Consider the following 15447-nt stretch of genomic DNA (forward strand, 5'->3'; position numbering starts at 1 on the left):
TTTTCCACAGCGACAGTTTCAGAAACCACAGAACCGCTCAGAACCCGTCTGCTCTGACCTGCTGACCCTGACCTGGTTCTGGTTCTGCAGCTGAACCCAATCTGGACCTGAACCCGGCTCTGCAGGGAGAGGAGCTGCTTCACCTCCATCAGAACCAAAACCGGCAGCAGGAACTGGCCAGAGTCCGACTGAGAACCAGAACCTCCGAGAGCTGAAACAAGTTTGAACTGACATCCAGTTTCACCTCATAGCTGAAGGTTCTGGTCTGAGTTACCAGAACCAGAACTGGGAAAATGGGAAAGTCTCACCTGTTGACTTCTGGAGGCTCCAACACCTGCAGCCCAATGGGACGAGTGTTAAAATGTATTATTATTATTATTATTGTTATTATTATTATTATTATTGTTATTATTATTATTATTAATATTATTATTATTATTATTATTATTATTATTATTATTAATATTATTATTATTGTTGTTATTATTATTATTATTAATATTATTATTATTAATATTATTATTATTATTATTATTATTATTATTATTGTTATTATTATTATTATTATTATTATTATTATTATCATCATCACTACTGGCTGATTGTTTTATTGTTTCCATGAAGAGTGCAATATTTCTGCCAGGTTTGCCTCCTGATGCGTTTCTATCATGAACATCAGTGAGCCGAGCTCTCAGCCCTGAGGGACTCCAGGTTCCATCAGTGAACATCTTCAGCTGGTGGTTTCTCAGTGAGCTCTGACAACGTTCTGAGTTTCCTCGTAGTTTCACAGAAACGTTGGTTTGTTTGATTCCTGCTATTGTTCATCAGATGATGTTGGTGTGTAAAGCAGCAGTGGTGCCAACAGGCTGAATCTGTCGTGCGTCTCGTTGCTCTCACATCCTCCAGCTGCGGTTTGGCTCAACAGGATGTTCTTAACTTCGCTCTGAGACGGACAGAACGGCTTCAGTCTGCAGACGAGATGAACGCCGCCGCACCGCTGCCGCTGCTGCTCTGTGAGTTCAAAACATCCGGAGCTTTTCTCAGCCCAGGAGAAAAAACCTTTCAGGAAGTTTTCAGGGAGGTTTCAGGAACATTTCAGGGAGGTTCAGGAACATTTCAGGGAGGTTTCAGGAAGTTTTCAGGGAGGTTTCAGGAACATTTCAGGGAGTTTTCAGGAACATTTCAGGGAGGTTTCAGGAGGTTTTCAGGGAGGTTTCAGGAACATTTCAGGAAGTTTTCAGGAACATTTCAAGAACATTTCAGGAACATTTCAGGAACATTTCAGGGAGGTTTCAGGAAGTTTTCAGGGAGGTTTCAGGAAGTTTTCAGGGAGGTTTCAGGAAGTTTTCAGAGAGGTTTCAGGAACATTTCAGGGAGTTTTCAGGAACATTTCAGGGAGGTTTCTGGAACATTTCAGGGAGGTTTCAGGAAGTTTTCAGGGAGGTTTCAGGAACATTTCAGGGAGGTTTCAGGAAGTTTTCAGGGAGGTTCAGGAACATTTCAGGGAGTTTTCAGGAACATTTCAGGGAGGTTTCAGGGTAACTTGTTGCGGCTTCTCGTGTTTCCACAGGTTTATTTCTGAGCTTCAGCTGCTGCCAGACGGTTTCCTGCCACGGTGAGTCCAACAGAACCGGCCTCAGAAACAACCTGTTTACTGCCGAGTCATCAGAGTTAGAATGAGCAGAACCACCACCAACACATCCTGTCTGGACCCGATTCAGACAGGATGTTCTGACAGGTTCAGAACCTTCTAATGGGTCCAGAACCTGTCAGGACTTTTATAAACAACTGTATTCCAGCACGACTCTGGACTCTGAGGCTTCGGTCCAGCTGGACCAGAACCAGCCAGAGATCCATTCTGGGTTTGGGATCAGAACCCGGTAGGCTGTGGGAAATGTGAAGAACCTGGACTCAGTAGGAGAAGGTTGATGTTTTAATGTCAGATCTTAAAATCTTAACAGGAAATAGCCAGAAACTACTTTCTGTATTTTACAGGAAACAGTGACTGAACATTTCACATCAGCTGAATATTTACAGCTTCGTCTCTGTGAAAACATTTTTTCATCCTTGTAACACCTTTATACTTTTCATCTGATGTTTTCTGCCCCTCCATCTTACCCCCCACACACCCTGACCTCTGAGGGGGCACACGGGGGCCCAGTTTACGACCTTTACCCTTTACTATGTGTGACTTTGGCTGTTCGCTCCATCTTGGCGCCCCTCCATCGTGGCGCCCCTCCATCTTGACGCCCCTCCATCTTGACGCCCCTCCATCGTGGCGCCCCTCCATCTTGGCGCCCCTCCATCGTGGCGCCCCTCCATCTTGGCGCCCCTCCATCTTGGCGCCCCTCCATCGTGGCGCCCCTCCATCTTGGCGCCCCTCCATCTTGGCGCCCCTCCATCGTGGCGCCCCCATCGTGGCGCCCATGCGTTCAGTGCAGAGCCACTTTCTGCTCCGCTGTTACTGCTGAACATTTTGACCCGTCAGGTTCTGCTGGTGGTTCTGTTCAGCCTCGGTTGGTTCCAGCTTCGCTCTCAGCTCCTCCTGAACGTTTCAATCAGCCTCTCAGAAACCGTTTCAGCTGATTTTAGGCCAGGCTGATTTTTACTTCTAAACTTGATGGATTTTTTTTTTTTTGTTTTTTTTTAAAGAGCTTCATAAATACAATAATATATTTGACAGTTTTATTCCTCTGTTGGTTCATTTTGTTCTCTTTGTGTTTTTGATTTCCACCTTCGGATTCGTGGTTATTTCTGTTCTCATCAGGTTCAGGTTTCGTTTCCTGCTGCTCCTCGTCTGCAGTGAATCATAACAACCTTGTAGCTTTGTAATAAAATCCTCTATAGCCGGTTACCACTAAATATTTAAGATATTGTTAAACACTATGAAATACTTAAAACTTAATTTGATAAAACTTCTGCTTTGCTGTGAAGCTGTTTGGGTTCAACTGCAGATGAACGAGCAAACGTCCATATAGTGAAGAAATATTCAGCGTGTGATTGATTGATTGATCCTTTTGAATATTCTTTTAACAATGTTACAATTATATATTAAGTGTAAATAATAAACCATGTGTCTTATTTTAAAAGTGTATTTATCTCTAATCTTGATTAAAAACATGCATCTTAAAATTTCACCTCATATCACAGATCATTTAAGATTAGAAACTGGTAATGTCAAACTTTGAACTGTAAAAACCCTAATCCAGAGCTAACAGGCTGCATGTAATCCAGGGCTAACAGGCTGCATGTAATCCAGAGCTAACAGGCTACATGTAATCCAGAGCTAACAGGCTGCATGTAATCCAGAGCTAACAGGCTGCATGTAATCCAGAGCTAACAGGCTACATGTAATCCAGAGCTAACAGGCTGCATGTAATCCAGAGCTAACAGGCTGCATGTAATCCAGAGCTAACAGGCTGCATGTAATCCAGAGCTAACAGGCTACATGTAATCAGAGCTAACAGGCTGCATGTAATCCAGAGCTAACAGGCTACATGTAATCCAGGGCTAACAGGCTGCATGTAATCCAGAGCTAACAGGCTACATGTAATCCAGAGCTAACAGGCTGCATGTAATCCAGAGCTAACAGGCTACATGTAATCCAGAGCTAACAGGCTGCATGTAATCCAGAGCTAACAGGCTGCATGTAATCCAGAGCTAACAGGCTACATGTAATCCAGAGCTAACAGGCTGCATGTAATCCAGAGCTAACAGGCTGCATGTAATCCAGAGCTAACAGGCTGCATGTAATCCAGAGCTAACAGGCTACATGTAATCCAGAGCTAACAGGCTGCATGTAATCCAGAGCTAACAGGCTACATGTAATCCAGGGCTAACAGGCTGCATGTAATCCAGAGCTAACAGGCTACATGTAATCCAGAGCTAACAGGCTACATGTAATCCAGAGCTAACAGGCTGCATGTAATCCAGGGCTAACAGGCTGCATGTAATCCAGAGCTAACAGGCTACATGTAATCCAGAGCTAACAGGCTACATGTAATCCAGGGCTAACAGGCTACATGTAATCCAGGGCTAACAGGCTGCATGTAATCCAGGGCTAACAGGCTACATGTAATCCAGGGCTAACAGGCTGCATGTAATCCAGAGCTAACAGGCTGCATGTAATCCAGAGCTAACAGGCTGCATGTAATCCAGGGCTAACAGGCTGCATGTAATCCAGAGCTAACAGGCTACATGTAATCCAGAGCTAACAGGCTACATGTAATCCAGGGCTAACAGGCTACATGTAATCCAGGGCTAACAGGCTGCATGTAATCCAGGGCTAACAGGCTGCATGTAATCCAGAGCTAACAGGCTGCATGTAATCCAGAGCTAACAGGCTGCATGTAATCCAGAGCTAACAGGCTACATGTAATCCAGGGCTAACAGGCTACATGTAATCCAGAGCTAACAGGCTACATGTAATCCAGGGCTAACAGGCTACATGTAATCCAGAGCTAACAGGCTACATGTAATACAGAGCTAACAGGCTACATGTAATACAGAGCTAACAGGCTACATGTAATCCAGGGCTAACAGGCTACATGTAATCCAGAGCTAACAGGCTACATGTAATCCAGAGCTAACAGGCTACATGTAATCCAGGGCTAACAGGCTGCATGTAATCCAGAGCTAACAGGCTACATGTAATCCAGAGCTAACAGGCTACATGTAATACAGAGCTAACAGGCTACATGTAATCCAGGGCTAACAGGCTACATGTAATCCAGAGCTAACAGGCTACATGTAATACAGAGCTAACAGGCTACATGTAATCCAGAGCTAACAGGCTACATGTAATACAGAGCTAACAGGCTACATGTAATCCAGAGCTAACAGGCTACGTGTAATCCAGAGCTAACAGGCTACATGTAATCAAGAGCTAACAGGCTACATGTAATCCAGGGCTAACAGGCTACATGTAATCCAGAGCTAACAGGCTACATGTAATCCAGAGCTAACAGGCTACATGTAATCCAGGGCTAACAGGCTGCATGTAATCCAGAGCTAACAGGCTACATGTAATCCAGAGCTAACAGGCTACATGTAATACAGAGCTAACAGGCTACATGTAATCCAGGGCTAACAGGCTACATGTAATCAAGAGCTAACAGGCTACATGTAATACAGAGCTACAGGCTACATGTAATCCAGAGCTAACAGGCTACATGTAATACAGAGCTAACAGGCTACATGTAATCCAGAGCTAACAGGCTACGTGTAATCCAGAGCTAACAGGCTACATGTAATCAAGAGCTAACAGGCTACATGTAATACAGAGCTAACAGGGTGCATGTAATCCAGAGCTAACAGGCTACATGTAATACAGAGCTAACAGGCTGCATGTAATCCAGAGCTAACAGGCTGCATGTAATCCAGAGCTAACAGGCTGCATGTAATCCAGAGCTAACAGGCTGCATGTAATCCAGAGCTAACAGGCTGCATGTAATCCAGGGCTAACAGGCTGCATGTAATCCAGAGCTAACAGGCTGCATGTAATCCAGGGCAAACAGGCTACATGTAATCCAGAGCTAACAGGCTGCATGTAATCCAGAGCTAAACAGGCTACATGTAATCCAGGGCTAACAGGCTGCATGTAATCCAGAGCTAACAGGCTACATGTAATCCAGAGCTAACAGGCTGCATGTAATCCAGAGCTAACAGGCTACATGTAATCCAGGGCTAACAGGCTGCATGTAATCCAGAGCTAACAGGCTACATGTAATCCAGGGCTAACAGGCTGCATGTAATCCAGAGCTAACAGGCTACATGTAATCCAGGGCTAACAGGCTACATGTAATCCAGAGCTAACAGGCTACATGTAATACAGAGCTAACAGGCTACATGTAATACAGAGCTAACAGGCTACATGTAATCCAGGGCTAACAGGCTACATGTAATCCAGAGCTAACAGGCTACATGTAATCCAGAGCTAACAGGCTGCATGTAATCCAGAGCTAACAGGCTACATGTAATCCAGGGCTAACAGGCTGCATGTAATCCAGAGCTAACAGGCTACATGTAATCCAGAGCTAACAGGCTACATGTAATACAGAGCTAACAGGCTACATGTAATCCAGGGCTAACAGGCTACATGTAATCCAGAGCTAACAGGCTACATGTAATACAGAGCTAACAGGCTACATGTAATCCAGAGCTAACAGGCTACATGTAATACAGAGCTAACAGGCTACATGTAATCCAGAGCTAACAGGCGTGTAATCCAGAGCTAACAGGCTACATGTAATCAAGAGCTAACAGGCTACATGTAATACAGAGCTAACAGGGTGCATGTAATCCAGAGCTAACAGGCTACATGTAATCCAGAGCTAACAGGCTACATGTAATCCAGAGCTAACAGGCTACATGTAATCCAGAGCTAACAGGCTACATGTAATACAGAGCTAACAGGCTACATGTAATACAGAGCTAACAGGCTACATGTAATACAGAGCTAACAGGCTACATGTAATACAGAGCTAACAGGCTACATGTAATACAGAGCTAATAGGCTACATGTAATACAGAGCTAACAGGCTACATGTAATACAGAGCTAACAGGGTGCATGTAATCCAGAGCTAACAGGCTACATGTAATACAGAGCTAACAGGCTACATGTAATACAGAGCTAACAGGCTACATGTAATACAGAGCTAACAGGCTACATGTAATACAGAGCTAATAGGCTACATGTAATACAGAGCTAACAGGCTACATGTAATACAGAGCTAATAGGCTACATGTAATACAGAGCTAACAGGCTACATGTAATACAGAGCTAACAGAGTGCATGTAATCCAGAGCTAACAGGCTACATGTAATACAGAGCTAACAGGCTGCATGTAATACAGAGCTAACAGGCTGCATGTAATCAAGAGCTAACAGGCTACATGTAATACAGAGCTAACAGGCTACATGTAATCCAGAGCTAACAGGCTACATGTAATACAGAGCTAACAGGCTACATGTAATACAGAGCTAACAGGATGCTCATATCTGAGTTAGAAGTTCCAGATTTATCCAGCATCACTAAATACAATGTACAGCTAAAGCTAATTGGTGTCACGAAAGTAGCCCAAAGGTCACCTGCTTATAACAGGAAGTTAACTAAAGTCAGCTATGTGAAAAGTTGCGCCTACATCTTTATGCAACCAAATCTCCATCTGAGATCCTCGTCTTACAGGTTTTACATGCTGCTCTGTTTTTAGATGGATATTTCATAATTGATGAACCCAAAAATAAATTATTGGGATCATATGAACGTTTGAGGTCTCGTTTTTGGTTGAGCTGCAGTTCACACAGATACAGAGTGGAAAGACAGACAGACGTTCAGAGTCTGTTAATACAGACGGATTAATGGGCCATTTTATAAATAATGTGTTTTAAAGTTCAGACTTTGTGTTTATATCCAGTCTCTTAGGTTTCTGTGTTCAGTTGAGTCTCTTGTTTCTCCTCAGTACCTCTTTGTGTATTTGGTCCCACCTGAGTTCCTGGTTCCCCGTCGAGTTCTCGTCTGTCTGCCGTCTTGTTGCCAGTTCCCGTCTTTGTTACACCAGCTGCTACCAGAGATTAGCTCCTAGCCTTCGCTCACTCTGTGCTGCCTGGATTCTGTTTTCATCGTTAAATCATCATTTTCTCTCCATAACTTGGACCAACTGAATCTGCCTCCGCACTCAGCCACAGCAATTCATGACACAAACAGCTTCAAGTCCAATTCAAGTCCCAAAAGCAAAGTCTGAGTCTTTGAACATTTTTACAAGTCAAACGTAAAGTCTTCATTTTAATGACTCAAGTGCCCAAATCTGGCTAATGCTGCTAATGTTGCTAAAGTTGCTAGTGTTGCTAACACTGCCAATGTTGCTAATGTTACTAACATTGTTAGCATTACTAATGTTGCTAACATTGCTAACACTGGTGACGGTGGCAGAGGCGAGGACACTGAACAAACTGCTGGACATCATGGACGATAGCAGCCACCCTCTACATGCCGTCATCAGCAGCCAGAGGAGCCTGTTCAGTGACAGACTGCTGCTTCCCAAGTGCCGGACCAATAGATTCAAGAACTCCTTTGTCCCCCACGCCTTCAGACTGTCTCCTGTGTCTCATTGTGACACAGGAAAGAGGGAAAAAGGAGTAGTTTTTCTACAAATGTGAACTCCATATTTATCAGGCCAAACCATATAGTGCAATACCATAACACTGGTCAATCTATCCACCAAATTCCTATATTTTCTTTTGTGTTGTATTTATATTCTTTGTTTTGTTTGTATTCTTTTGAATATGCTCACTATGTGCCACTTTTTTTGCCTGTAAGCTGCTGGTAACTTTAATTTCCTGAGGGAGTCTTCCCAAGGGATCAATAAAGTACAAGTCTAAGTCTAAGTCACTGCCAATGTTGCTAACACTGCTAATGTTGCTAACATTGCTAACACTGCCAATGTTGCTAACACTGCCAGTGTTGCTAACGTTGCGTGCTTCTCAAACAGACGCGTCCCGTCCGTCCTCCCTGGTCGTCTCCCCCAGCCGGTCTCAGTTCTTTGAGTACGGTTTGTCTCCATCAGCTGTGAGCAGTTTGGACCGGATAGATGGACGGTGTGGAGACAAACCGCATCGGGTGAGTTCATCGTTTATAGGCCTCAGTCCCAGTAAAGGACCGTCCTTCATGATGAAGGACCTTGGACCTCAGCGTGGCTCCAGGTGTGAGGGAACCGTCCGCTGTGTGTCCAGGCTGCAGGTGTCTCCATGCTCTGTGTGGGGAAGTCAGGCCTCCTCCACCTGCACCATCCGCACCCTGAAGAAGTCGGACAGCGGCCTGTACTGGTGCGAGTCCAGACACCGGGACAGCAGCCACACCGTCAACATCACCGTCACCAGTAAGAGTCTGAGACGCATGTTGATGTTCAGGGAACCAGTCAGACCATCCAGCTGACTGGGACCAAACCAGAGACCTCCAGCTGGACGAAGCTCCAGCATTAGAAACATCACAAACCTGCACTGGAGGAGCTGCTTTAGCTTTATTACAGTTTAATAACAGCAACAAGACCTGCAACAAGCAGGGCGGCCATGTTTGTTTACTTCCTGTGTCTCTGTCCCGCCCACATCATTTCTGTCCAACAGGAGCGACGAAGTTAAAAGTAAAAGCAAACGGCACCAGATGGTGCTTGTGGTCCAAACGGACCAAACCACCGGATCGATGAAAACGTCTTCAGGACGTCGAGGAGACGCTGGTTGGACAGGAGTCAGCTGATCGTCCCTGTGTCTCTGTGCAGATGGAGACGTGGTTCTGCTCGGGCCGGTCCTTCCTGTGACGGAGGGAGATGACATCACTCTGACCTGTCAACTTAAGAGCACGCCGGTTTCAAATGCCGAGTTCTTCAAAGACGGATCTAAGATGGCGTCTGAAGCGGGGCTGGTCCTGCGTAACGTCTCCAGGGTCCATGAAGGAGGATATTCATGTAGAATCAACGGAGTCACGTCTGAGACCAGCTGGCTGCTCATCAGAGGTCAAACACCATCTATGTGCTGTACATCTACAGTGGAAGCGTCTCCACTCAGTGTCCATGTCTGTCCCCAGACGTGTCCGAGCCGGCGTCTCTGAGCGTGAGTCCGGACCGGTCTCAGGTTCTGGAGTACCAGTCGTTCAGTCTGAGCTGCAGCAGCTCGGCTCCAGGATGGACCATCAGACGCTTCTCTGACATCAGCAGGCAGACGTCCAGCTGCGGGGGAGACTGGGGCGTCCGCTCTTCTGCGTCTGTCTGCAGACTGCAGACGGCCAAGAAGTCTGACAGCGCCCTCTACTGGTGTGAGTCTGCCACCATGCGGCGGAGCAACACGCTTCAGATCACCGTGTATGGTAGGCACTAGCTACGCCGTTAGCACCAACCGCCTGCGCTGTCGCTTTAAGGCTCCTCCCACAACGCTCAGTCCGCTCTGATTGGCCAGAAAGGAACCAGGCTGATGCTTCCCCTCCACCAGAACCAAACCCAGACTCTCTGTCTGCAGACCTGCAGCAGACAGTGGTGGTCCTGCAGACTCCGGCTCTTCCTGTGACGTCAGGAGGAAACGTCACTCTGACCTGCTTGACCCGGAACCCGCCCGCTGCCTCACCTGCTTTCTACAGAAACGGTTCCTTCATCGGGACCGGATCTCCATCCTTCACCCTGCCGTCCGTTTCCACGGACGATGAAGGTTCCTACCACTGCACCACGGAAGGCAGAAACTCTCCACTCGAATGGCTGTCGGTCAGAGGTCAGAGGTCAGGGGTCAACATGAAGGAGAAACTCTGTTTTCTGGGTTTCATTCTGCAGCCGGCGAATAAAACAGAAAACCTTCAGCTCAGCAGATTCTTCACTTTAAATTAATATAATGAACAGAAACCAGATTAGAGACTAAATTTCAAAATGTTTTGATCAAAAGTAGAATAATAATAAAATAATCAACAAAATGAAATATGATAGTTTTAATTAGCATCGCAGCTTATTAGCATCGCAGCTTATTAGCATCACAGCTTATTAGCATCACAGTTAATTAGCATCACAGCTAATTAGCATTACAGCTAATTAGCATCGCAGCTTATTAGCATCACAGCTTATTAGCATCACAGCTTATTAGCATCACAGCTAATTAGCATCACAGCTTATTAGCGTCAGAGCTTATTAGCATCACGGCTTATTAGCATCACAGCTAATTAGCATCACAGCTACATGTATGTTGAGTTTGATGCTCAAATTTATAATCTGTAAATAATTTAACAACATATTTAACAAAAGGATGTAAATTCAGAGACTGAGTCACATGGACAGGACCAGAACCGGACTGAACCAGAACCGGACCGGACTGGGACCAGACTGGGACCGGATTGGAACCGGACTGGTTTGGGTCCGGTCCAGTCCAGTCCTGTTCCAGTCCGGTCCCATTCCGGACTGGGACCGGACCGGACCAGGACCGGACTGGGACTGGATTAGGACCGGACTGGGACCAGTTAATCCCAGCAGCTGCAGGGCGGCTCGGGTTTATCCTGCAGAATCTCAGAATGGAGATCAGAACCAGAAGTTTCTCTTCAGACGTTAAAACTTTTCTCCAGAAAGTTTCCGATAAATGATAAGTTATTAACAATAACAGATAATTCAGTGCTTTAATAATCAGAATCAACTGATTTTCATCTCACAGATCAGAAGCTTTAATGTCTGATGGTTTCGTGTTTTCAGCTCCTCCAGATCCAGATCCGGATTCATTTTCTTCTCCTCTTCGCTCAGTCCTGTGGAAAATCCTCTACGCTCCAGTTTCCATCTTTTACTTCATCCCCACCTGCGTCTTCATCTACAAACTCAGACACAGAGCCACAGGTGAGCACAGCGCCCCCTGCTGACTGTCTGCAGGAACAAGCCGAGTCTCAGGAAAACCTGTCTGGTAAACCGTCTGCAGGCTGGAGCCCAGCGGGCCGGACCAGAACCTCTGGACCCAGACGGGCCGCAGCAGGTGGAGCAGCAGGTGGAGCAGCAGGTGGAGATGACTATGATGACGCCATGGCTCCTGGCACCACTGAGCATCATTTCTGAATCTCATTTTTAATCTCTGAGCTCTAAATGTTGTTTCTATATAATCTGTATGAAGTATAAAAAATAAAATATAACTTTTTTATTTTCTTAATGAGTTTTGTAACTTTGATGGTTCAGGAAGGAAACTGAGGCCAAAACGCTTTAAATCCTAGAAATGTTCATGAAAAGCTTAAAGTTCAGTTTCATAATAAAAGTAAATTAAAAAAATGTTAACAAATTAAAAACAATTAAAAACCCTAGTGTTTTTAATTCTTTAATTTAAAAACCCTACCCTAACCTTAATTTACTGAATATATGATCAGATTTCCTTTCTGAAAATCTTTGTTACTTTGTTGCTTTAGATTTGCTGCAGTTCTTACAGTAAATATCTGGATCTTATACAAACATTCAGTTTGGAGTTAAACTCTAACAAATGGACGAATCAGAATCTAATCATTTTAGATTTTCTGTCCAACAAAATAAAAACTCATTTTAAATTTGTTTTCTGATTCGGAGGTTAACAAATGAACTGCTGACCTCAAATGCCCTCTGACCCCTAAAGCTAAAGAGGTTCATTTAAAATCCTCAGTAACGTTTTTCCTTCCAGTGAACTTTCACCACCAAGGTTCACCTTTGACCCCAACGTCTGGACCGTTTCAACAACAGATCGTCTTTCTCATCGTTTTCTCTCTGGGACGTTTTGGGGAAACTTTCAGGTCGAAACTAAATGTTCCTCCTTCCTCTTCAAAAGAGACGCTGAGACATTTGGGTCAGAACCATTTGGGTCAGATCCGACATCATCCTGAACAACTTGCTGAGAAACTGATGGAAAGGTCAGGAAATCAGCTGTTCACCTTTGACCTTTTCCGTCTGTTTGATGTCTGTTTTTATTTCTTTATTTGCTGTTTTTTACTCTCATATTTCCATGTTTGCCTCTTCTTGTGAAAATGTTTAATAAAAATAAACTGTTTCCTGTTCTGCCTGTCAAAGGCTTCACATGTTGACCCACAGCGACACCCAGCGGCCACAGCGGGTACTGACAGGGTTGAACCTGATCATCTATTGATCAGGTTCCAGAACAAGTTATCCATTAATCAGCAGAACATTATGACCACCAACCCAAACCAGAGGAAACTGGGAGGACTGGAGGCGACCAGAACCCAACCAGGAACAATCCAGTGGCCTCTACTGGGAGGACTGGTGAGAGACGAGTCGCTGGAACCAGAACCAGATCGGATCAGAACCAAGAAGTTCTGATCCGCAGCTTCCAGAGAGGAAGAGGAGCAGAGAGAGGAAGGTGATCATCATCATCAGGAAACTCTGCTGCTGATTGGTTGCTTCAGGTTTTGCCGAACCGGTTCTGTTGGATCAGATCAGAGCTTCATAGTTTCTGAACCAGCTGCAGGTCCAGACCGGTTCTGTTATTATTTTTGCTATTTTCTTTGTAGTTGTGAGTCTGAATCTGTTCACCAGCTGGAGGCTTTTATTGTGAAAATATGAACCGCTTCATTCCCTCCGTGCGCATGCGCATTCACAGCTCTAAGCTCAGTTCGCTGGGAACCGCAGGCTGGATATTTCACACCCGGAATGGACCCGCCGAACCGGAACCGCCCCAAGAGAACCAGATGGGTCTCCCCCTCTGTTCCCGCCGACCCAAAGGTCAGAGTTCAGCATCCGTGGGCAGGTCACTAGCTGCACTGGCTGAATTGGTCATTAAAACGCCGCTAGTGACAGAATGTAGGTGAAACCACATAAAGCGGGGATGGCCCTTTAAGGATAGAGAGGCGGGTAGGCGGGGGTGGTCTGCCTGGCCAATGGGAAGCTTGGGTTCCATGAATGTTTAGACCAATCAGAGAGCGGAATGTCACAGAGGCTCCGCCCTTCTCCTGCTGCTTCCTGGAAATTTTGGACACTGTCTTTCGGACCGTTTTATTTATTGACATTACAACAAACTGCTGTGTAGGAAATTCTCCTGTTAATGATGTTCAGTGAGACCTGATTGGGATTTAATTTGATTAATTAAATCAATGCTTAAAAAGATTGGAGTGCAGATTACCAGGTCATCCAATAGATTTAAAATTAAGGTTTAGCACTTGGCCAAATATTGTTTTTATTCTATTGAGTGTAATTTTATTCTTAATTGTGTGTCTTGTCCAATTGTGAGTTTTATGGTTTATGTTACTAAAGCTTTAACTTCATTGAACATCATCGTGCTCCAACAGCTGAACCTTTTGGCCCATATCTAAAACATTGGACCTTCTCTACTGAGTTACAAGTGGGTGGAGGATGTTGGTGTCCTTCTGATGCCTGATTAAACCTCAAACCACTGAGCATTTCTACTGGTGCTTTAGTTAAAATGGTAACCAGTTTAACCAGTGCTCGAGCTGATTTGGGTCAGATTCATGTTTTAGTTGATCTGGAGGATGTTGTTTATTAAACCACTGGTATTCCTCTGACTGCTGTTTTAATTTGCTTGGTTATCAGGTTAACCTGGTAGCTGAACAGCAGTAGAACTGGTGTTGTAGTGATTCCAGTCATCAGTTTATCTGCTGCTGCTGCCAGGGTTTAGCAGCGCTGTCTGCGCTGATGCCTGATTGAAACAGTGCTGTTTGTTCCTGTTGATGTTCGCTGCTCTCTGCTCTCTGGCTCCCTGCTGTGATACACATGCTGCTCAGATCAGGGGGGTTGAAGGCAACCCACCATCACTACACATTTTTAAAAGTATAGCACATTAATATGCTCAAAGTAGTGAACAAAATGGAATCTGAGGTTGGCTGAATCAGACACCAACTTCAGCTGGATAATACCAACCAGGCTCTGATGTATGGAAACCATCTGGCTCTCTGTCTCCTCCAGAAACCTGAGAACCAGGATGGGAAACACCACTGCTGTCCCCACTGTGGGAAGGTCTTCAGCAGAGCCTGTGGCCTGTGGAGACACCAGAAGATCCACAGAGGAGAGAAGCCGTACGGCTGTGGCGAGTGTGGGAAGACGTTCGGCCAGGCGGCCCACCTGAAGCGACACCAGAACATCCACAGCGCGGAGCAGAGCTTCCTCTGCCCGCAATGTGGGAACACCTTCACCCAGAAGGAAACCCTGAAGCTGCACCTGGAGCGCGTCCACAGCCGCCTGCAGCCCTACAGCTGTCAGGACTGCGGGAAACGTTTCTCCAAGCGCAGCAAACCTCAAGGTCCACCAGCTGCTGCACAGCGGAGAAAAGCCGCACGCGTGTGAGGCCTGTGGGAAAACGTTCAGGGACCGCAGCCACCTGAGGAACCACCGGGTCACCCACAGCGGGGAGAAACCCTTCTGGTGCGAGGAGTGTGGGAAGATGTTCACCCGGCCCGGTTCCCTGAGGACACCAGAGGAGCCACACCAGGGAGAGACCGTACTGCTGCGACTTCCTGGTCAATGTGAAGCATGAATGTTCTGCAGATGAAATGTTCTGTTCAGACCCAAAGATGACATCATCCTGAACCAAAATAAACATTTTAAATCTGTTTTATTCTCTCAGTCTTCATTGTTTCCAGATCAGAACTTGCAGCCTCACAATTCAGACTAAACTGTTATCAGCTATATTATCATTTCATCTTCTACTCTGTAGTTCAGTCAAGTTTTTTTAGCTTAGCGTTTTTTTTCTGAGAAGATCTGGATGATATACAGTTTATTGTTTTGTGGATATAGTAACAATATTTTTCTCAGTCAAAGAAATAAATCCTGTGTGGAACAGATCAGCTTGAGATTCTGGTAAATAGCAAAGATCTTTATTTCTCTGTGGTTTGCAAACGGAGAAAAAACGCAGCAGCAGCAGCTGAACCCAGTAGCTGCAAGTCTCACAATATACAGGATTCTTACACAACATGGTCACTTCCTGACCCAGAGCCAGTTGAACAGGTTTACTGCCCA

The 15447-nt window shown here is 45.3% G+C and overlaps 2 protein-coding genes and 1 long non-coding RNA gene across 3 annotated transcripts; all 3 read left to right on the forward strand.

Annotated features, from left to right (window-relative positions):
* The first annotated feature begins 900 nt into the window (after positions 1–900).
* On the forward strand, positions 901–8553 carry LOC129376680 (uncharacterized). Its single transcript, XR_008607798.1, has 3 exons — positions 901–1013; positions 1571–1615; positions 8491–8553. It is a non-coding gene; the product is annotated as an uncharacterized LOC129376680 (long non-coding RNA).
* Positions 8554–8589: 36 nt separating this feature from the next.
* On the forward strand, positions 8590–11653 carry LOC129376529 (neural cell adhesion molecule 1-like). The gene is made up of 7 exons (XM_055056134.1): positions 8590–8618; positions 8732–8877; positions 9274–9507; positions 9579–9857; positions 10007–10252; positions 11212–11349; positions 11429–11653. The coding sequence occupies exons 1-7, from the start codon at positions 8590–8592 to the stop codon at positions 11560–11562; spliced, it is 1206 nt and encodes a 401-aa protein (XP_054912109.1). The 3' UTR covers positions 11563–11653.
* A 1191-nt stretch (positions 11654–12844) lies between these two features.
* LOC129376434 (myeloid zinc finger 1-like) lies at positions 12845–15019 on the forward strand. The gene is made up of 2 exons (XM_055056072.1): positions 12845–13200; positions 14398–15019. Exons 1-2 carry the CDS (start codon positions 13129–13131, stop codon positions 14773–14775), a joined length of 450 nt encoding a protein of 149 aa, XP_054912047.1. The 5' UTR covers positions 12845–13128; the 3' UTR covers positions 14776–15019.
* Positions 15020–15447: the final 428 nt, after the last annotated feature.

This window comes from Poeciliopsis prolifica, unplaced genomic scaffold (genome assembly GCF_027474105.1).
Source record: "Poeciliopsis prolifica strain line A6 unplaced genomic scaffold, Auburn_PproV2 SCAFFOLD044, whole genome shotgun sequence".
NCBI lineage: Eukaryota > Metazoa > Chordata > Actinopteri > Cyprinodontiformes > Poeciliidae > Poeciliopsis > Poeciliopsis prolifica.